Source organism: Amphiura filiformis, chromosome 4, assembly GCF_039555335.1.
Source record: "Amphiura filiformis chromosome 4, Afil_fr2py, whole genome shotgun sequence".
In the NCBI taxonomy this organism is placed as follows: Eukaryota; Metazoa; Echinodermata; class Ophiuroidea; order Amphilepidida; family Amphiuridae; genus Amphiura; species Amphiura filiformis.
Genome location: NC_092631.1, coordinates 77,077,209 through 77,101,770, shown reverse-complemented (window position 1 = coordinate 77,101,770; position 24,562 = coordinate 77,077,209). Strand labels below are relative to the sequence as shown.

At 36.7% G+C, this 24,562-nt stretch overlaps 1 protein-coding gene across 1 annotated transcript in view; it reads right to left on the bottom strand.

Annotated features, from left to right (window-relative positions):
- Nucleotides 1-9,221: 9,221 nt before the first annotated feature.
- LOC140151436 (nuclear protein localization protein 4 homolog) overlaps nucleotides 9,222-24,562 on the bottom strand; it is a 32,187-nt gene continuing 16,846 nt past the window's right edge. Inside the window, 12 exon segments of the mRNA XM_072173778.1 lie at nucleotides 9,222-11,021; nucleotides 11,024-11,125; nucleotides 12,072-12,183; nucleotides 13,314-13,532; nucleotides 15,451-15,522; nucleotides 17,066-17,226; nucleotides 18,699-18,825; nucleotides 19,108-19,179; nucleotides 20,350-20,436; nucleotides 22,208-22,387; nucleotides 22,905-23,028; nucleotides 24,100-24,194. Coding sequence (XP_072029879.1) covers nucleotides 10,984-11,021; nucleotides 11,024-11,125; nucleotides 12,072-12,183; nucleotides 13,314-13,532; nucleotides 15,451-15,522; nucleotides 17,066-17,226; nucleotides 18,699-18,825; nucleotides 19,108-19,179; nucleotides 20,350-20,436; nucleotides 22,208-22,387; nucleotides 22,905-23,028; nucleotides 24,100-24,194 — 1,389 coding nt within the window. The 3' untranslated portion in view covers nucleotides 9,222-10,983.

Genomic DNA, 24,562 nt, shown 5'->3' with positions numbered 1-24,562 from the left:
TTGATCACCCATTGATACGTATGTCCTGAGTTTAAGGTTATTAATTATTTTAAACTGTTGTGATTTGGTAGTTCACAGCATCTTACGAATGGTAGTGAGCTTTGGCAAAAATTGCATTGCTCAATTCATAGCGAGCGTGTAGAAGAATTAAAATATCACAGATATACTTTTATAGGTGCTGCGGTTCTTGAGTTACGTTGTAAAGAGGGCTGAGACAATAACACTTTTGTAAAACGTACATAACTAATTAACAACAATAAATTAAGCAAGTTTGCAAAGTATACGATTTGTAGAATGAACGTTTGCAAAACATCAAGGTGTTAATTTTCAATAATATATTGATCTAGATAATGAAAATCGATTTTAGGTTGCTTCGACCAACAATACCGCGTCTACCCTTAAGCGACAAGACGCTATTGGTGCAGCAAGAAACCTGGGTCAGAAACCCAATCGATGTGCAGTTGCCGTTAAATTTGAAGAAAATTTTAGATTTTTAATATTAAATTTTAAAATTAATTAATTAATTAATTAATATTAAAGTTCATTTCGCAAGCTCTCTATTACCTATTAAGACTATCATACTGCTTGCTTTGTTGGTGTTGTTGTTGGTAATATAATGTCATTTTATATGAAATCATCCAAAATAATTATATTTATGCCACTTTTTGCAGCTAATTGCTTCGTGCAGGCCAGTATCTACTCTAAGTAGCTCTACGCGTTGTTGGATTTTGTCAGCTTAGGTTAATCAAACTATTACATTATGGAATACGTCTAAATCTTTCTTAATTCATATCATATTTGCAGAAAGAATCAAGAAATCCAATATGGAGGTCGTTATTTGGGATACCATACTTCTCGAACTGCTTATCTTCATAATGACATCCTGGTTACCACAAATCACCAGCACAACCGAAAATATCACATGCTCTACTGATGATGTGGGTTTCTGGTTACCATTCAAAGAAGAATACTTCATTTTAAAGAATGCTTCCATCTGCAATGTCCCATATTGTCCAGATGATTGTTCATGTACTCTTGGTCACAACACGATAACCACCAGTTGTCTTAATGGTGTACAATCAGCGTCCAGTATCTTCTACCCGGAGGATGTGGTTATTCTGTACTTGGCTAATATTTCACTTGATGCAGTAGAGCCGTATGCCTTCATTGAAGTGCCGAATACGGTCAAAGAACTGTACTTGAACAATAACAGTTTCACTGAGCTTCATCAGGGAGTCTTCGAAGGTCTATTGAACTTAGAATATTTACTGCTATATCTTAGTGAATTGAAAGTCCTGCACCTAGGAGTCTTTGATGGGTTATCTTCGTTGATTTTCTTAGACCTAATTGGTAATGCACTGGAGGTATTGCATCCATATATATTTAAGGGATTAACGCGATTAGAAGCTTTAGATTTAGAAGAGAACCGGTTGACGGAGATTTACCCTGGTGCATTTTATGGCTTAATGACGGTGACGGCTTTGGATCTGGATAGGAATCGATTTGTTGAACTTAAACTAGGAATGTTTGACGGAATAACCGGAGTAGAGGAACTCGACTTGGATAATAATCCAATAGAAAAGGTACATTTGAACGTATTTCGCAATATGACCGCTTTAGTCGAGTTAGATTTGGATATGAACAGAATTGAAGAACTGCAACCAGGTGTATTTAATGGTCTATATAATCTAAAAGAACTAGAACTAGATCATAATCGATTGAGAAGTTTATCGGTAGGTTTATTTACAGGTGCACATAGTATAAACAGGTTAACGGTTTCTCATAACAATATCTCTACCCTTAATCTGGATTTGTTAACCGGGTTCAGGGATTTGGTAGAACTACATCTATCGTACAATCAATTTTCTACATTTGAGCCATCCTTATTTCAGAAAGTTACGAATCTTGAGATTTTGTATCTCGATCACAACAATATATATGAAATTCACCCCGAATTGTTTCAAGATTTAAATCACCTTGAAGCGTTGTCTTTAGCTGGAAATCATCTAAACAACCGAGATCTACACTCTTTCAAGATATGCACGCACTAAGATTTTGAATATCTCCAAAAATAATTTAGATGAATTACCAGCTCAGGTTTTCCAGTATTTTGACTTGATGATAACTTTGGATCTGACAAGAAATCCACTCAAGTGGATTACTGATGATTTATTTGAAGCATTTCCAAAACAGACCACGATCTTTGTTGATAACTATGCTACTTGCTGTTTTGTTGAATCAGCGAAGTGTATATATCAGACTGCTCGTTCGCCCTTCTTATCATGTGAGCGACTTTTGCCATTCTCTTTTCTAAGAGTGAGTGTATGGGTACTTGGTATTGCCACAATTGTGGGTAACATTTTTGTCCTGTACACACGATGTGGACATCACAGCAGTGCTAGAGGATACGTACAGTTTATACTGATAACGAATCTTTCGTTGTCCGATTTGCTGATGGGTATCTACATGATGATCTTGGTTTCAGTTGACATCCGTTTCCAAGATTACTTTCCATCTCATTCAGAATCTTGGCGTCAAAGTATCCTCTGCAGATTAGCTGGAGCTTTGTCGCTACTATCAAGTGAGGGTTCCGTATTCTTTATAACCCTCATCAGCATAGATCGTTTCATGGGTGTCAAATTTCCATTCTCAAGTATTCGCTTGCGCAAAATGTCTGTCAAAGTTGTAGTTACCATACTCTGGTGCATTTCATTGATGATAAGCATTACAGCGATTTTAATACCAATTTTTAAACCATCACTTTATGATGTTTCTGAAGTTTGTGTAGGGTTACCAATTTCAAGAACCAGCATTTACATTACAGAAACTAAACCGATAAACATCAATACAAGTTTATTTGAGGAAGACCTTATTTTAGGCGAGGCTAAAGAATCTGTATTTCTTGGTAGTCACTCTACTGCGTATTTCTCCATTGCGATTTTTACCGGTTTGAACCTCTTATGTTTCCTTGTAGTTGCTTTATGTTACATAGCTATATTTATCACTGCTAAACAGACATCGCGCAAAGCTGACCGATCTAGTAGCGTTGATGCTGAAATAAGAATGGCTTTTAAAATGTCAGTATTAGTTTTTACTGATTTCTGCTGCTGGATGTTAGTTGTTGTGCTCTCAATTCTTGTACAAAGTAAGGCAATTACTTTAAACCCAGTGGTATATGCCTGGATTGTCACATTTATCATGCCTATCAATTCATGCATCAATCCTTTCCTATATACTTTGTCCACCGTAATACTCGTAATCTCAGATCGGTTGCAAAACAATTCTATCAAAAGCGGTAACGGGATTAATATGAAAAATATCAAATCACAGACTGAAAGTTCGAAAATCCAATCACAGACTGATAGTTCGGGGGAGACTATTTGAAAATTTATAACATCAAAAATATGATTTTGACATATTTGTAAAGATAATTGATGTGCTATTCTCTGTAAGTGACAAAATAGAACACATGTTGTGATGTGCCCTGAGTAATTTAATTTGATTATTTATCTTTGTTTACAATTAAAAATCTATTTCATGAGACATTTTAGGGAATCCCCTCTAATGCATCAAGTTAAGCAAAAACAAATTAAATCATTTCTAATTTTGGATTGTTGGAATTTCCCTTTCTAGAATGTTCATTGTGTTGCAAAATTGGGGAAATCCCCAAGATTGGAAAGTGAACATGACATCATAATTATTGGGAATACCAAGTGATGTAATATGAAAGGTTAATGTATATAATTATTCTGGGGAAATCCTGGATTACACCATATGTTGTGAAAATATGAATGGAAGTAATTGACTATTAATAGAATGGGATTTTACAATGCTTGGTATACAAGAAAATGGTCCGAGTAATAGTGTGCTTAGAGCCAATTTCCTTCAAAGAATGGAAATTGCGAACCAGAAATATTTTATGTAGTTAAGATACTACTCTAGCCAGTGATATCGGAGAAGATCTAGTATAGGTCAAAGTGCGTACCTCTTCAAAAACAAAAAGGAATATATTCTTCTGTCGACTTGCTGAAATCTGGTTTATGAAACAAAACATCTGTCAATGTAGGTGGAAACAGGGGGACAAATGCTGAATGCAGGCCTGTTTTCCATTAGAAATTGTGCGGAAGGTGAAAATAGCACCATTATGGAAATAGTCACCTATGCAAGGATTTTATGCAAAGGATATAAAAGTCTTCAGTGGAGTAGTTGAGCAGTGATCTTCGCAGGACAAGTGAGTAAATCAGGATGCACTGGAGGTATTGCATCCATATACATTCAGGGGATTAACGCGATTAGAAGCTTTAGATTTAGAAGAAAATCGGTTGACGGAAATTTACCCTGGTGCATTTGATGGCTTAATGACGGTGACGGCTTTAGATCTGGATAGGAATCGATTTCCTGAACTTAAACCCGGTATGTTTGATGGACTAACCGGGGTAGAGGAACTCGACTTGGATAATAACCCAATAGAAAAGGTACATTTGAACGTATTTCGCAATATGACCGCTTTAGTCGAGTTAGACTTGGATATAAACAGGATTGAGGAACTACAAAAAGGTGTATTTAATGATCTATATAATCTAGAAGAACTAGAACTAGATCATAATCGGTTGAGAGGTTTACCCGTAGGTTTATTTACAGATGCACATAATATAAACAGGTTAACGGTTTCTCATAACAATCTCTACCCTTAATCTGGATTTGTTAACCGGGTTCAGTGATTTGGTAGAACTACATCTATCGTACAATCAATTTTCTAATTTTGAGCCATCCTTATTTCAGAAAGTTACGAATCTTGAGATCTTGTATCTCGATCACAACAATATATATGAAATTCACCCCGCATTGTTTCAAGATTTAAATCACCTTGAAGCGTTGTCTTTAGCTGGAAATCATCTCAAAAATCTGCCCAGTACACTCTTTCAAGATATGCACGCACTAAGATTTTTGAATATCTCCAAAAATAATTTAGATGAATTAGCAGCTCAGGTTTTCCAGTATTTTGACTTGATGATAACTTTGGATCTGCCAAGAAATCCACTCAAGTGGATTACTGGTGATTTATTTGAAGCATTTCCAAAACAGACCACGATCTTTGTTGATAACTATGCTACTTGCTGTTTTGTTGAATCAGCAAAGTGTATATATCAGGCTGCTCGTTCGCCCTTCTTATCATGTGAGCGACTTTTGCCATACTCTTTTCTAAGAGTGAGTGTATGGGTACTTGGTATTGCCACAATTGTGGGTAACCTTTTTGTCCTGTACACACGATGTGGACATTACAGTAGTGCTAGAGGATACGTACAGTTTATACTGATAACGAATCTTTCGTTGTCCGATTTGTTGATGGGTATCTACATGATGATCTTGGTTTCAGCAGACATCCGTTTCCAAGATTACTTTCCATCTCATTCAGAATATTGGCGTCAAAGTATCCTCTGCAGATTAGCTGGAGCTTTATCGCTACTATCAAGTGAGGGTTCCGTATTCTTTATAACCCTCATCAGCATAGATCGTTTCATGGGTGTCAAATTTCCATTCTCAAGTATTCGCTTGCGCAATATGTCTGTTAAAGTTGTAGTTACCATACTCTGGTGCATTTCATTGATGATAAGCAGTACATCGATTTTAATACCAATTTTTAAACCATCACTTTACGATGTTTCTGAAGTTTGTGTAGGTTACCAATTTCAAGAACCAACATTTTTATTACAGAAACTAAACCGGTAAACATGAATACAAGTTTATTTGAGGAAGACCTTATTTTAGGCGAGGCTAAAGAATCCGTCTTTCTTGGTAGTCACTCTACTGCGCATTTCTCCATCGCGATTTTATTTTCACCGGTTTAAACCTCTGGTGTTTCCTTATAGTTGCATTATGTTACATAGCCATATTTATCACTGCTAAACAGACGTCGCGCAAAGCTGGACGATCTCGTAGCGTTGATGATGAACTAAGAATGGCTTTTAAAATGTCAGGATTCGTTTTTACTTATTTCTGCTGCTGGGTATTAGTTGTTGTGCTCTCAATTCTTGTACAAAGTAAGACAATTACTTTAAACCCAGTGGTATATGCCGGAATTGTCACATTTATTATACCTATCAATTCATGCATCAATCCGTTCATATATACTTTGTCTACCGTAATCTCAGATCGGTTGCAAAACAAGTCTATCAAAGGGGATAACGGGATCAGTATGAAAAATGCCAAACCACGGACTGAAAGTTCTAAAATTAAATCACTGACCCCGCGTTAGTTCTGGGAGAATATGTGAAAGGTTATAAAACCTGGGAGAAAACCGGTTGATGGCTCAAATCAGGTTTTTCAAATGTAATTAAGCAGAGTTAATCATTTTGAAACCCATAGTCCCTCTGTATTATGGCTTTACCTAAATCTTCTACAGTTGGAGTGAGTATTTGTATAGGCAATAAATAATACAGGGTACTGCAAATCATTTTGATCCGACACCAATCTATGACCATTACTATAGCAATGTATAGTTTGTACTACTTATTTTGATATTTCTCTAATACAATATTGCTAGCCATCGTGTATCCCCATTGAGACTCTCATACCAAATAAACTAAAACAACAATATTTTTATATGTGAATGCAACACTTAACACAGCTTACACAAGTCACACAAATGCAATGTAAACCATATGTAACATACTTTTATTCATGTCTTAAAGTACTCTGTAACAATTTTCTTAAATATTTGCAAATCATAAGCAATAAAGCATTTCAATAATTTACTATGTCTATACCCATTGATGTAATTAATGACTTTCAATGTAGTAGTTGTAACATATTTGTACAAATTAATCATGCAAATTCAAATTAGCTATAGTTACAGTGCATGTCATTAAAATGTCAAATCAAATAAAGCTGTATCTGTTGTTTTTGATATGCCAGAAGTAGTAACCTTTGTTCTTAATTTTAGTCCAGAATGATGCATACAATATTCTTTGCATTAAGGCTTGTCAAAGGGGAGTATGACTTAGCAGTGTTTTGACTCAAATATTGAGACAAATACAGCTGACACACGAGCGGAATGGTATGGGTTATATAACAGAGATCCCAAGGTTTGATATAAATCTTTTGTTTTGGGCTATTATTGGCAGTAACTCAAGAACCACAAGACCTATGGGAATATAAATGCAATTACAAGCTGTCTTGCCTCATTTCCTATAAATTTAACACAAATTTCACATGTTCAATATTTCCAATTGGAAAATGATTTCTTCAACAGTATAATTATCCATTTCTTGAAATTCAGAAAATTTCTTGCAAAGTTACAATTCTGTATATAACTGCAGTTAGGCATTTATTACAGTATACTCGGTCCTACATAATTGTTTGTACCTTTGTAACGAGTCTTCTGAATTTTCAATTAGGGATGATTTTTTTATGTATAGACAAGCCTCAAAATAAGAAGATCTGGACCAGGAGCCACACATTTGGAACAAGCAGCTCCTGGTCCTCTAATTATCTAGTGAACCAAGAGTCATTTTTTAAAGAGCTAAAAGTCGTTTAAATTTCAATTGTACACATTAAATACAAAACCTGCTTTAACTATCAGGCTCTATTTAAAAAAATGTAGAGCCTGGTTCATATGACTTTGGTGTGGATCAGGAGCCAAAATGTTATGATCATTAGGTAAATGGCTCCTGGGTGCCTGGTTATTTTGAAGCTTGTGTATATATTTGAAACATCTTTTTGATTACGGAAGTATTTCTTTAGTTTATTGTGTTTATAAAGAAGTACATTGAGTCAACTCCGTATTTTTGTTCACATTCGAATATTTTGCATCTGTTGGAAGAGAAAAAAGTTGGATGGGACCATAGCTTAAGGTTAGCAACTATTTTAAACTGTTGTGATTTGGTAGTTCACAGCATCTTGCAACAATAAATCAAGCCCGTTTTCAAAGTATATGATTTCTAGAATGAACTTTTGCAAAACATCAAAGTGTCATTTTTCAACGAAATACTGATTTAAATAATGAATTTTGGCTGCTTTGACCAACAATACCTGGACTATTAAAAAGATGGAATTAATGGCAATTTAGACCATACACCATAGAGATGCATGCATTGATTTTGAAATGCAGTAATTCTTGTTCTTGTAGTTTGGAATAATGCATTAAAAGGGAGAATGCAAAGCACATTCCATAACACACTGGGCTAATCCAGTTGAAATCCATACACCCCTTCACTTTGATCTTCCCCACAACAGGGGCTTCCCCATCCAGGTAACCCCATTTGAAATGCACACTCCCCCCTGTCAAAGATTATATTCATGTGTTCAATAGGGGTGTGGATTTCAACGAGAATAGCTCATTGCAACTGACTTGTTCTGTGAGTTGTTTATGACTATCCACAGTAAAAACTGCTCCTGTCAATATGGAAATGATGGTTTCCAAATTTGACAGCCTCGCTTGAAAGTTTATGCATACTTTTATCCCAGAGAAGGTATCTTACCCTTTCCCGAATCCTTTGCAATATGATATCACCTCATTTCATCAAATGACATTCCAATTACTTTGTATATGTTCCCTTTGTTTTTATTTTGAGAATAGAGTGGTTAAGGGCTGGGGTATGAACGTTTGGACAGTATTTATTTTGGGACATCAGAGCACATCAGACATATCGAATTGCATTCTGAATACGAAGAATGTCATTCTGATATCAAATAATTTTGATTTTTGAAATTAGCAATTTGATACACATTTTATGGCAAATCATTAAAATTGATATTTTTTATATTTAACAGTACTTGAAGTAAACTTTATAAATCTGATGATTTATACTTAAAGTGTATGTAGGTGGGATGAAAAGCCGACGATCAATTGAAAATTTTGACCTTTCAGTATTGAAGATATGGATTTTTTTCCCAAAACACAAAAAAAATAAGGTCTTTTGGGAAAAAATCCATATCTTCAATATGAAAGGTCAAAATTTTCAATTGACCGTCGGCTTTTCCTCCCTGCTACATACACTTTAAGAATATATCATTAGATTTATATAATTTACTTCGAGGACTGTTATATATCAAAAATTTGAAAATATCAAATTTTTATAATTTGTCATAAAATTTGTATTATATTGTGATTTTAAATAAATGAAAATATTTGATATCAGAAAGACATGCTTCGTATTCAGAATGCAATTCGATAGGTCTGAGGTGCTCTCATGTCCCACAAAAAATACTGTCGAAAATGCAATAAACGCTCATTTTGGATCCCTTAATCAACATATTTTGCAAGATCTGGATGCGCTCTGTTCATTGAGGTACATTTCGTCATTATCGACACGCTTCACTGGATAACAGATCAGTACAGGAAATTAAAATGCATTATGGGAAGTGTAAGATATCTTCTCTGCTATTACCCTACCTTCATGTTAAATTTCAGGTTTCCTCATTTCGCATTTGATGCTTGCAGGGTTAATTCGCACATTTTATGCCTCTTCTGAAAATACCAATTTTATTGGTGTTCTGGTTTATAATGAGCAAATCACACCTTTAAATGTCTACTAAACCGTTAACTCATGGAAAATCAACTGGCAACACCATGACCTGTGCTGGAGATACATCTAGCATCACTCATCATCAAGTGTTTACAAAGGTAACAATGTTTGCTGAAACGTACACAAGTGCATTTTCTGGATCAGATACAACAAACCTTGTTTACTTTATCCATCCTGATGAATATGTTCTACCAAAAACCTTGAACGCTTTGTGTGCTAGCCACAGCTTCAAGATAAAAAGTTTTGAGATATTTTCTCCATATATCAAAAGCCATCTCAAGAACAACAATTCTAAATTTGTTTTGAATTTTTAAAGAAAATTTGGACCTTGTCGTCTGCAGCCAAATTTCGCGTAGAGAGTATTTACTGCCTGCTAAAATTGCCCCAAGTGTATGTTATTTCAGAATTACAATGAGTTATACAATTTACCAGTTCTTTGAACACACCTGACACATTATTTTTTTCAAAGCACTTCTTACAAACAACTTCAGATATTTTGAGTAATTCTTGGCCAAGGTGGAACACTCGGCAGGCTCGTAGCTCTGTGATAAACACACGCACGTATAATGTGCACCAGAAGATTGCACCTTACCTTAGTATGCTACATTTACGCAACAGGCTGAACCACCAGGTCCAAGAATATCTCTAGCCATCATGATGGTCAAAGTTGACAATGGGTTAGTCCATACACCTCCTATGGAAGACATGACCTTAATATCCCACACACAGAGTGTAGATTTCAAAAGGAGTCACCCAATCAGATAATCCCATTTGAAATTCATACTCTTTGTATGGAAGGTTAGCAACTATTTTAAACTGTTGCAATTTGGTAGTTCACAGCATCTTGTGAATGGTAGTGAGCTTTGACAAAAATTGTATTGATCATTTCATAGCGAATGTGTAGAAGAATTCAAATATCACAGATATACTTTGTAGGCCCTCTGGTTGTAAAGAGGGCTGAAACAACACTTTTGTAAAACGTACATAACTCATTAACAATAATAAATCAAGCAAGTTTTCAAAGTATATGATTTGTAGAATGAACTTTGCAAAACATCAAAGTGTTATTTTTCAATAACATATTGATTTAGATAATGAAAATCAATTTTTTTTTTGCGGCTTCGACCAACAATACCTTGTCTACCCTTAAGGTCATGTCTTCCATAGGGGGTGTATGGATTTGAACTAGAATGACCCATTTTTTGCCAATGACACCTTTTAACAGAGTTAATGTGTATACTGCATGAATACAGAAGTGGGGTTCTGACTGACTGTTGAACACGTAATAAAATATTTGTACCTCATTCACTAAACAAGCCCAGTAGCATCGCATGACCCTGGCATGACCTCATTCTTTATCATGCAATATATAGGGTGGGAACACACATCTGGAAGTGTGAAAGGATCGTCCATTCTAGTAAACTTAACATGACAATTGGACTATTTAGTTGCCTAGTTATTTGGGGTTTTCGTATATTTCACACAATGCCCTATCCCTGAGTTGATATATGTACAATGATTGCATGTCCAGTTAGGCCCAGCTGATACGGGGCCTGGTGCTGAGAAGCCTGATGCGCCACCTAGAGTAGGACTGGGTGCTGAAATGAAAAAGAAAGGAAATAAAAGAGTAAGTCAAACAAACACGTTCAAAAAAGTTGCTTCTATACACACTGTCACATGGGAATGATTTTAACACCATTTAAATAGCAATTTTTATATTCATTTACATTTGTTCCTGCACATCAGGTAAATTGTGCATATTACAAGAGAATTGAACTATTCCTGAGAAGTTGTCTGAGCAAGCTTTTGCAATGATGGCTAGAGGTGTTATCGACACATGATTTCTAATTCAACACTTCGTCTGGGAAAAAAATATGACAATCGACATGTGTCGACACTCGTAATGAGATCTAAAATGCTCAAAAACAGTCAATAGATAAGCTTAAAATCACACCGATATGAGTTGCGATCGCAGACTTCCGGTGTAAACATGCTTCTACTTCCAGGTTTGGGTCAACTTCGGGAGGTAATTTTTTACTTTCCGATGAAAACATGATTGTACGGTAAGCTTATTTGGAGAAAATAGCATGGAAATTTCATTTTTTGTCTATTTGATATGTGTTGTAAAGTGTCAAAAAGGGAAAGTTTATTTTGACATGTCGGATTTAGGGTCATGTCGACAATAATACGACAATCGGTAACACCTTTAATGATGGCAAAATTGTCCTGCCATTTCTTAGTATATTTTGTTCTGGTTTGAGCGTGGGGTATACCACTCTTCCTACATCAGGGGCTCTCAATTTCAACTGTAGAGAGGGACAAAAATATTTAAAAGGTGCCTGTGTGAGGGTCAAGTACACCTGCTTTTATTATATTGCCATACATATTTTAGAGTAATTCAAGGGCCAAAAACAATTGGTTTGCAGCCCAAATTTGGCCTATGGGCCGCCAAGTGAGAACCCGTCCTACATGAATCCACACTATCAACATATCCGTGTAACCATAATGAACATTCTCTTGTTTAACATCCACCACAATGCATACCTTGTGCTTCTAAGAAGTGTTCTATAGTTGCCCACTGTTCACTTTTAGACCAAGCTCTAGCTAATTCCATGTCACCAGATCTGATTGCTTCAAGTAAGGAGTCCATGTGATCCTGAAAAATGTTGGAAAAGAAACTCTGTTGAAATTCTACACAACAAATATTTCAGTTTGCTTAGGGGTGAAATCAAACCTCAACCGGGGGTCGACACAGGCAGTTACGGGCAGTTCCTTCCAGTTGGAGCTGGTTTCTATTGTTCTAAACAATGGAACAAGGTCCAACCGCCAATCTCATAACCACCTATGTGTAGGGGGATGTGGTTGCAACTCTTCATGTTAATCATTAATAATGCAAACACTATATGGCAGGATTTAAAATGGCTTAGTTCTGTCACCGACATTCAACAATTATAATTTAAAAGTTCACCTCAAGTTGAGGAGATTTTTTTGTACTTTACACAAACAGCGTGGGTCAAAATAATCCATTTTTCTGGCAACTTGAAACAACCTGTTCTTATGATACAGTATTTTTGCAGAAATGTGTTATGCTAGTTTCCTTGCATCATTTCCTTTCTGAAAACGTATACTTTTATATACATCTAATTATTGAATTTAGAGATACAATAAAAAACAATATCTGAATTACTGACTCGAGGAAGGTATACAGACTATATCATATCCTGCAATGTTCATATGATTTGATTTTTGTCAAGTTGGGTACAGGTCATTGTAATTAAAATTGACACAACTTGATATTTCTTTTTGGTATAATGACAGCCTCAGTGACAGTTCAGATTGGATTAAGCACTTCCTTTCTCTTGACCCAAAGGCTGACAGTAAAATTGTAGTTAACTTGATTGTTGGGAGTGGCCTTCTTTTCCTTGTTCTTTGTCTTCAAATCTGTTTCTTACTTCTCTTTCCATACAGGCTAGCATGCTTTATATAGGCTTTTTAGCCTGGCTTGAGCATTTTGTTTGAGTCTGGTCCCATCAGGACCCAAGCGTGTCTCCACACAAACAAACAAACAAATAAACTGGAGTCCATCTGGCAACCCAGACTTGTATTATGCTGGTTTCATACTACCCTGCCACTTGCCGCTGAGCGGCGTGGCGCACGCGTATTGCAGACAAACGGACACAATCAAGGCTTGTCATTGGTTGAACGCCCTGCCGCTTGCCGCAGCGGCAAGCGGCAGGAAAGTATGCTGGAGGCTTTATTGACCCAAAGCAAACACACATGACCTACCCTGAGTGGTAACATATCCATGGTAGCTAAGAACACAAGTAGGTGGAAGTCTGACATGGCTTCAAGAAATTTGTCCTCTTGGAACTGCTTCATATAGGTTGCTACTGCATTGATGTCTTGTAGTTCACCTAGCTCTGCCCTGTTTTCTACGGGGAAATGCTTCATGTCTGGTCTGTCATTGAATGAGTAGATAGGATCTTTGGAGAAGGCACAAGGCACCTAGATAAGAGGTAAACAAATACACGATGTGATTAAACATCAACTTTAAATTTGGCATGGATTTAATTACCGTAATGCACCACACAGAATATCATCACAGATGCAATATTTCCCCATTCTGAATCAACTGATGATAGACCGCATATGTGACATGACCTGCTATCACAAAATGAGCGTAATGTCACAAGTTGGTAGTTTTGAAACATCCTGGCTGCTGACTTGAGTTGATATTCTTTGGTTGCAGCGCACCTGATATTCTTTGGTTGCAGCGCACCTGTACAAGTCAATACTATGTCCTTCCAAAATGGCCCATTGTGTCTCCATTCACAAAAGACATACAGGAATACTACTGGCTTGAACAGGTGTACTTAAAACAAAGAACACTAACACAGCAGCCAGGGTGTCTCAAAACTACCAACTTGCAACTTTAGCTCATTTTGCTCACGGGATCTCCGGTTTCCTCCTGTATTGCAAAAATCGGTGATTAGTTGTTTGGTTATCAAAACTTCCTTCACCCAATGGAATTTGGGGAGCTGCACAGATAATTGGTGGATGTTACAATCTAAATGCGGATAGGTGTGCGCCGTTCGGCAGCAACCTAGCTGATGCGATCTGATTGTGATGATTCACCATTGCAGCGAAATTACAGCGCTTTGAGTCCTCTAAGATCTGGAGAAAGGCGCTTTATAAATCCAAAATTTATTATTTATTTATTATTATTGTGGTGGCAGGTCACATATGGTTTGTATTGTTGTTCAGCCATGGTGTGATCTGGCATACAAAACAATACAAAATCCTATTATAATTAAGAGTAATCACTTTCAGACTGATTTTCTCAAAATTGTGCATCTGACCACATTATTTTATTACAGGCTGTGTCAACATGATTAATATCCACCAGTTTTCATTATTTACGGACCACAATCCACGAAAAAAAAGGTTGGCACACTTTGCCTGTCTTTTGGTATATCTCTGCCCCCGCTCCCCCAATTCAATGTTGGCCCAAGCCATGTTGTCAACAGGTCCGTGAGACCCTCCAACATTGAAAGATGGGGAGTGGGGAAGGTGGGATATGGGGGGAGTCTGTACTTTACATATATTGCATGCATGTTTCACTCGCCTCCCCAATTTTAATAGGGCATGCATTTCCATTGTTTAGTGCAAGTGTGCCAACTATTAATTTCACGGATTGCAGACTGCCACACCAAAGTAGCCCCTTATTATGAAAGGGCATAAATCTTCAAATTTTGGTCATTCCAAGACAATCCAATATTGCATTTGGAAGAAGTGCGCAGGCTTTGCAATACGCATCAAAACTGATGGGTACCAATTATTTTGATAGAGTCTGTATAATTTTACAAAATTTATAGAATAATCTTATCAAAGACATGCACAAATTCTGGATTTGTTACAACATGTCAAACTTTGGCTTCACCCTGATGATTTATTTGAAAAAAGTTGAAAATAGCCAGTAACCCCCCCCCCCCCTCTCATCCTCTTGGCCCAGTCATGCTTTACCAAAACTCTCTTTATAATCTTTATGCAAATCATTCATTCCATCCATTCATTATCCCTCCTTTATTAGTGAATATATCACTTATTTTGAGCATAATATGAAATGTATATATTTCAGTATTCCTTCCACATAACATATATCTCATGCAACATGCTGTTAAAGCTGAAGCCCAGCCAAAGCAGTTCTTCTTGGGTGAACCAAACCTGCCTGGTTATTAACTTAATCAGTGACAATGTTATCTTTGAATTTGACAGGTACTAATTGATGTATTACATCAATTCGCCCGTGTCAAATTCAGAGATAACCTTGTCACTGATTACTTTGACAACCAAGCATGTTTGGTTGGTTCACCCCAGAAGAACTGCTCTGACGGGGCTTCCTCTTTAATTAAGACATACTTACATCAACTAGTAAAAATTCTACAGGCAGGGGTCTGGCAAGAGATTTTGATTTGTTACCATATTCATCCACCTCCTGCAATAGAAAAGGTAATCAAAGTAAGATGAGATGAGTGAAATACTGGTTCTGTTATTAACTACAGTGCACAACTCAAATAATAATAATAATACTAATAAACTCACTGCAAACACCCAAACAAATACCCCCTCCAGTCTAATTCACCAAATGCAACCAATTTCTGGATATTTGAAGCTATTTTCTTCCCCTAACAAGGCTACAATATGTATACAAATTACTTTCATTTATCACCATTCATCTACGTACGAATAATAACAGTTGCTTGAACAGGTCAAAAGAGGTATCTCACATATTTAAAAACATTTTTCTTCTTCAGCCTCATATACACAAAAATATAATCTTTCTAGATTTTTTAAATTAGGAAAATATATGTGGTAAAATTGCTCTCCAAATGAAATGTGCAAGCTCTACAGCAAACAAAATTCTTTTTAATCCTAATACAGCAAGGGTAGCGCTAGGTCCAAAAGCTCGGGGGTCCTTTGGGACCCCCGAGCCAACAGAAAATGCAAAAATGAGGGGTCCCTAAAGAAATATCGGGGTCCCAACTATTCATAATTGTCTAGCAAATTCAATCTATTTGTGTGATACCATACTATTTTTTTTTTTTTGGGGGGTGAGGGGGTAGGGTATGTTGGGTATGCATGAACGGGTTCTTTTCTTTTTTTCTTTTCTTTTTCTTTCTTTTCTTCTTTTTTTCTTTCTTTTCTTTTTTTTTTTAATTTAATTTTTTATTTCAATCAAATTAGTATAATTACCTAATATTTACCGCCCGCCGCTGGCTGGGCAATAATACTTTTAATACTGCCCTCTATTGTCTGTAGTTGCCAGTAAACAGACAATGGCAGCCAGAGATCTTGTCGTATTTTTTCGATATCACGGCTCTTTTGCTGTCAAAATTTTCACTCACAAAGCATAATTTGGTATTTCAGGGGTTCAGTTGCTTCAAAAATGATGTGCATAATGCAAGTTGAGGAAACTTTTGAGCCTAGTTTTATGAAACCTGGATATAGAAAACAACATGTGGGAATTTTTGTTGCGTACGACGGGACGCAATAACTCACTGCTTTTGCAATATTCATGCGTGAGATTCGGGTTTTGGTGGGTCCGGGACGCAAAAATGTAGCCTAGAGCGACCCTTGTAATACAGGGTGTATTTCAAAATAGGTTACACATTGAAATATTTTTTTGGGCGGCAAGAAGAAATGGATATTAATCAAAATGTTTTGTTTTTTTGTGGTATCAGCATTTTTATCTGGGACATGCTAAAATTCACCTGGTCCTATTTCTATACATTGAACCATAGCAAAAGAGATACTGATCACACCACATAGGGAAATGTGGACCAACTAAGTTTTTCTTTATGTAAATAACCATCTTTGGATTTTGATGCTTATACATGTTATATGAGATGGGATCACAGCCATTGTGTTGAGTAAATGTTCTGCTGTCTACTGACATACGAGTCAGGGAAACAAAGTGCACCCTTGTATGAGATACATGCCGTACAAAATACTCTTCAAATAGATAGGCATATACTTACCGAGTAGAAGACATCAGGGACATACTGTTCACTGGTAGACTCTCTGACATAACCCAGTTCTGGTGCATCTCTTGTTGGTATGAGGCAGTTATCTCGTACTAATGCCATACACTGATTGGATACCTGGTATGCCTCTGTGTGGATCTGATTGGTCGAATCACCTGCATCAAATCAAATCATCATTGATAGACTATTTGACACAGCCCTTAACTATAGTCATCCTCTGTTGGCATAGACAAATCCAGGGCCGTAGCAAGGTTGTAAAAAGTGGGGCGGCCATAACAAATGTGGGGCGGCCAAAATACAAATATATGACCAAATTGAAATAAAGATATAAAGAAAAACATAACAAACTTCTCAAAAAGTGGGCGGCCATGGCATCCCCGGTTGGCCCGCTTGCTACGGCCCTGGACGAATCCGACGAGCCAAGTGATGGTCAGGATTAAGTCGGCCATAGCTGAGGGCCATCCGCGACAAACTAGCTTAGTTCATTTGGATTGCGATCCAAGAAGCCGACTATCACGAGCGCATCGGAGCGCGTAGCACTTGCGCTGCATCTTCTATGATACTGGCGTCGCGTAAAATGGATGGATAGCCCCAGCTATGACCGCCAGTGAGGGGTAGGAATGTGGATCGTTGGATTCGTCTATACATGTTCTCAAATCATACATGCCAGCATAAATACAATTTGAGATCTGATATCTCAAATCATCTTAGGAAAGGGAGGAAAATCAAACACCAGTGGAAATTGATTTGATAGATCAGACTCATTTTGCTTGATTCATCACATAATTCAACCAAATGTTTAGATGTTTCAAAATAACCGAAAAATAACAGGTAAAATCATTACCCTCAATTACAACTGTCGCTTGTCAATTTGCTTGATTCCAAACATGCACAGCTGCTTGTTTATTAGAAAACTTATGAGAGATACAGGACTATAATTAAAGACAGAGATAAAAAGAATTTATCACGTCTGACGTCATCTGTCAATCAAATTCGAGCATGGTTTGTTTACAAGTGCCGTGACTTGCTGAACTCAGCGGTATAACCGGGCGCCTTATTGTTAATTTTGCACCTTCAAACATGCAAACCATCTCAAAAGTTAGGTCTTTATATTAGGAAACTTTCTTTCGTGTAGGCACCATGTCAACAATGCCTAGAAAAGCTGCTTTTTGCCTTGTAAAAGTACGTTATTTTTCGCCATTTGCTGCTATTCCTTTTCTCCGATCAGCACCAGATAGATCTGTCTTCCTTTTACGCGCTATTAACCCGTGTAAACCAATCAAGGATCGTAATTGACAGTGACATCAGACGCGATAAATTCTTTTTATCTCTGTCTTTAATTATAATAATCTCTTTTTCTTCCAAGAGTGGATGGCAGCAAGAATCAGAGATAGGGAATGGAATTCCCATATTGGGAGTGGAGAGGGAGTTGAAGTTGGAGGGAGTTGAAGTTCAACTGTAATGAGTGTGCAGGAAATTTAAGTTTTCCACAACTCCTGTAGTCTTAACAAGAACAAGATATTACTGCATTGGGAATAACTTTGACTTTTTTATTCTCTACTCTACAGTTTCTTCATTTGGAGGTAGACAATCTTCATTTACCCATCACAGCAAAGCATATACTTACCAGTTACGATACATGTGGTAAATTTGGATCCAAAGGTGCCTTCTGCAGCAAGCTTGCATGGGTTACTATGACGATTTTGTAATTCACCTGCCATGATGCATTCTTCTGCACTCAGAAAATGAGCATCCTGAGGGATACATAAATACAATTGATAAGCTTATAGCTGTTTCATGATTTTAGCATCTTTTTTAGGGTATTGTTTAATGGGTAGTCAAGAAAATAGCTTATTTCCAAAATTTAACTTGATTCGGACATTGAATTTGCCCCATAGGCTACATGTATTGTAATTTTTACCAAATGTTCCATTTTACACACTTTTTATTATTTTTGTCTTCTCTTCAAATACAAAAAAAAAATTCTTGACATAATAGTAATATTAATTGAATTGAAATAATTGACATGAACTTACCATATTGCGTACATGTTTAACTGTGCCTTTGGTTAGATCATCTGCAACTAAATCTGTAAATATCCAACCAACCTGAAGCAAAAAACAACAAAAACAAACAAATATTACACTCAGGACAACTGGTTGATCTATTGCAATAGAGGCCGTCAGCCTTTTCTGCGGGATCCGCCATCTTGTGGGTACTGCCGTTCTGCATGTCATGCGTTAGACATTACGCCCCTGATTACGGGGAAGTCGCAGCGTGTGACGCACATCTTCAGTCAAGCATCAATGCGGTGATCTTAGCAACAAGGCACTCTGTACCCACAAGATGGCAATGTTGATGTCACAATGACTACCTCTATAGTAGTATTGGCTTTCATTTATGTTGACATAATCCTTATCCTGACATGATATAGTTCTGTGAGATGTCAGCAAAAGATATGAATGATAATGGTCTGATCAACACACCTCAATCCCACATCTTCACCATCAAAATGGATATATTGGTATCAATGGAAAGCCCATTATTTGAATTTTTTCTCATTGACCCTGTGAAATATTATGATTGACAGTTGGATTTGGTAAGCAAAATTTTGTCAAAAGTGGACTTATCCACTTTTATACACATGGTATTTTATGGACTTAGCAGATCATATTTTTGGATCTCACCATCATAACGGATTGATTTTTGTTTATTTTTGTTTTCTCTTTTTTGTGTACGCTCTGATCACTCTGTAAGAAGCGCCGTATAAACTATAAGAAATTTTTGTATGTATGTAATCAATTCAACCAAGAGCATGTTATAAAATTGGGCCATGGAAATAGTTGACAACTTTCATTTGTAAGGCACCAGAAACAAATTTGTTTGATCTTTGGATCGGCCGTCGATGCTGCTTCGATGCTTGTTATTAATGAACTAACAACTAATTGGCCAGAATTAATGCTACATTTATATTGATCATTGTTAATACAGCTAAAGATTCACATGTTATCACAATTAACAATAGCTATATAATTATGATTACATTAATAATAAGGATCGAACAAGCATCGATGATCGATCAAAAGATCGAACTAATTTGTTTCTATTGCCTAAGCATTATGTGAAAGTGCTGGGATTCCCAATTCACCTTCTTCACTATGCACCGCACCATGGCTGTTGACATCACTTTGCACTGTTACATCCTAGTTTAGCTCAAGATGAAGCTGTAAAAGGATTACACTACCAAGTACCAAGGGATACATCACTTGTCTGCTTACCTTTCTTAGACCAAGTTTATTTGCTATGTAATCTACTACTTCAGCATGAGGATCTTCATGTAGTTCTAGGCTGTTAGCTGTTGATGACTGAAATAAACAAATAACGACAATGTTAGTGATTAATTTTGATTTAGGTAAAACCTCCAAAGGTTTACTTTAGTCATACCACCACATGTTAACATGTGAAATGAAACGTTAAGATATGCAATGCTTATCATAGAAGTTCTGCACTTTTTGGCATTGTAGCATGTATAACACAGTAGTATGTATAACACACACATGACCAGTCCAGCTGGTCAGTTGCCTGATGAAGTCTGATATTATCATATGCAAGTTGTAAAAGTAAGTCCCAGTAAAAAATTTAATTCTAAACTTTGTGATTTTAACGATTGCATGACAGAAAATATTCATTATTTTAACAGTAGTGTTTTGATTGGCTAATTGAATCATGTTGTGAAACATCACTAGCTCATTTGCTGAACAAGCTGTGTAGCATTTGTGACCCTAATATGACTCAGTTCTTTTTGCACAATAAACATGGCATGAGCATCAGCCAGTACCAAGCTTCCCTAGTAGAAACTGTAGCAACTATTCAATGCATCTTTCCTAAATGCAAGTTAAGCATCAGTAATCAGTATCAAAGCTTATTATATTCATAGAACAGGATAAAACAGATTAATGGGCACCACCCTGACCATGCTCATAATAGCTCATAATCCTCAACCCTTATCTATAATCCTAATCCTAAACCTAACTCTATACCTAGCCCTAAAACATAATCATAAAACATAATCATCTCTTGGAAGAGGTGGCAGTTATTCTGAACCCAAGACTGTGAAAAATACAATAAAATAAATGTTAAAAGTAACCTTAACTTGACTAAACTTTCTTTTTGTTACAATAGCCAGCTTAAGCCACCATTTTCACAATAATTATACTACTTACTAAAAATGCATGACTAAGTATAAGTTGACTATCTAGTCGTAGTCCCAACTAATAGCGGTACTACCGCTGCAGTAGTCTTGACTTTCAACTGACTATGACTTGGTTCAAGTTTATTTGTGAGTAGAATTGCAGAATTTTCTAGTATTTTGTAATTTGGGTGTTGCTTGTACCATCCATTCTAATATTCATGTATTTTTGGGAGTTAGGTTACCTTGGGTTTTTTTAATTTTTTATTTTGACCTCCAACTAGTCATCCTAGTCATTGCAGTCATGACTATCTGGAGCAAAATGAAGATTATTTTAGACATGCTCCCCTTCCTCAGCCTCTAGACACCAGCATGATGTGTCTATAACAACATCAGGGTGTGGCTGGGAAAGGGTAAGAATGCCTGTATGAAGATTATTTTCCAGACAAAGTCTAGTAGGGGGCAAAAGGGCCAAAAAAAGGGAAACAATTCAAACTATAATTTGGTTCACCCCAAGTTTGGTAGTGATGTCAATGCTTCTTCGTGGTTGCGCTGCAAGCGTGCCAACAAACGCTCATGAACGTGTGCGTGAACACTTAGGCTGTTTAACATATCGCGCGCGATTTGATACTGCGGCACGGGAAATATGCACATACGTCACTTCCAAACATGAGATGAACCAAATTATAGGTGACCTTTTCACCATATTCAATCTCATTGAGACACAATTGACCTAACAAGCTTTGAACCTTGGATTGACAAGACTACAGTTGCTACCACATAAACAGTACTGGCCAACGCATGTGTAATGTTTATCAAGAAAACAGACCAGGGTGATGCCAGGATCATGCAATGCTACGTGATTTGGTTAATGAATAGGGTGGCGATGTTTCAAAGCTTTATACAAATATCATATCATAACAAAGAGAAAAAGAAAATATATTCACCTGAGGTGGTTCATAAATAGATGATACTGTTGCCTTAATACCAAGTGGAACATCTTTATGGTGTTCATATTTCCCATATAAGAAGCCAATTCGCTGGTTTCCAGTTTTCCTCCAGTAGTCCAAGAATCGATCGAACATGAAAGGATTCTCAAACATTATATTGTCTACATGTCTGTAAGTCTGGGAAAAAATCAAATTCATGAGAAAATAAAAACCAGCATTTGATGAAAATATTGTTACATTCACTTGTGATATAACTTGTCTGCTGTTGCAAACTGTATTATGTATCCAGCCACCACAAATGGGTATTGAAGTCAGCATTTTTCTTTGAGATATTAGACAGGCATATTCCCCTCAAAATAAGCTTTATTGTGATATATTGGCTTTGCATGTAAGGAAGGTAGTAAATAAGTTGAGAAATCCTCTATTATCTATCAGAACTAGCTATGCTGACATAACGGCCCCTTTGTCATGAATGGTCACACATGATTAAAGTGCACAAGGTCGGAGATGCCACTTGGTGTTGTCAAAATTTCCTGAAAAACATGGAAAAATCCTAAAGATGCACTTTTTCCCTACCCTTTTGTACCGGAAGGGTAGGGAAAAAATTCCTGAAATTTGTAAATTTTCTTTAAAATTTCCTAAAATCAGGAAATTTCCTGAAAAGTGGGATCTCTGACAAGGTTGACATACTTACCTGTCTATCAAGAGTGAATGCACTAGGTTGACATTTAGTGCATATACCACCTGGCCATGGAGCGTGCTCTGTACAGCCTTCTTTTAGTTTACAGCTAATGTTCTCTAGGAATGCGAATTTACCTCTGTGAAATGAAAAATATTACATATATTAAATATGACAAGTAGGATAACTTTGACAATAATCATGCTAATTGTCATAACTAAGTGAGATGGGTAAGTAAAGATGGAAAACTTAAACAAATTTAAGAGTCGCCTTAGCAGATTCAGCAGTTTAACCATGTTCCATTATTCCAAACTGTAGCACATAAACTAAAGATATAACAGACTATCCGCAAACAGCCAAAGTCCCTGTGCTTTGTATGCTGTGAATTCCTCCTTATTCATGAGGGCCAATCATTCTATCATGTTAGCGTTGCATGCCTTTGTGTTACGCAACAGAGCATTGCGTGTCTTTGTGTTTACATGAAGACCATAAACTGTATGGGAGTAAGTTTGTTCGGCTTAAATAAGGCGAAACAAATAAGACTTGATATAGAATGGCGTGCACGTTGTTGGGCGCAGCGCTTACGCTAGGTGTGCGTTGCGTAATGCGTGACTAGCGCAAGCTTATGTGAATTTACGCGAGCTTGAGTTGGGACTTTATTGACGTACGCACTCCGCGCAGTAACAAAAGCAGGGTCTTAGCTAGCCACCCGTCTGGCCGTCATTTTAGACAGCCAGTTTGCTCCTGGGACAGGCAAAATTAATGCCTTTGACAGATGCTATATTATAATTTGGACGTTTTGAGAAGCTAATTGCCCTTTTTAGTAGACCCAATTTGTAGAACAAGGCCATATCAGCACATATTTGAACTTTTTGGGCTATAGATGTCTGGTAAATGTTTTAAAGGTCAAATTAGGACAGGCAATTTTATTCAAATGACGGGCAACCCTCAATTTCTAGCTAAGATCCTGTAAAAGCCGAATAATTTCCACTTATATAAACCAAACAAACTTTAGCAGTTTCAGACATCGAACTTCATGGAACAACTGGCCGTCATTAATGGGTGATGCTGGGACTTTGGCTGTTTGCGGATAGTCTGTATCTCTTTAGTTTATGCTGTAGAAAATGTCAGCGGTTGGGTTAAAGCAACTCTAATGAAGGATTATGAAGCAAGTTTTAAAAAAATATTTGGACCACAACTTAATACTTACTTGTCTACACCACCTGTGAGTTTGCGTAGGTGTGCATGGAATGACAGATGCTTAATTGGAGGATCATTATCCATTAATACCCTCTCATCATATGGCTGTATAAAGAATGAAAAGAAGCATATCTTACAAAAATATAATGAAAGAAGAGGACATACTTGCTTTTGCATTTTTCCTGTTATCCCCAAATGAGGAATCGGGATTCTAACATAACATAACATAACATAACATAACATAACATAACATAACATAACATAACAAGAAGTATTTATATGCGCATTTGCCTAGGGATTCAAGGCGCAAGAGAAAAGAAAACCAAAAAATTCAAAAATACAAAAAGCAATGGCAGCGAAAATTATGGAAATAAGTCAGTTTTGATCAATGACTTAAATGAGTCCAGGCTGATGGCATTCTTGATTGTAGATGGTAAGCCATTCCAAAACCTTGGGGCAGTCACTGAAAAGGC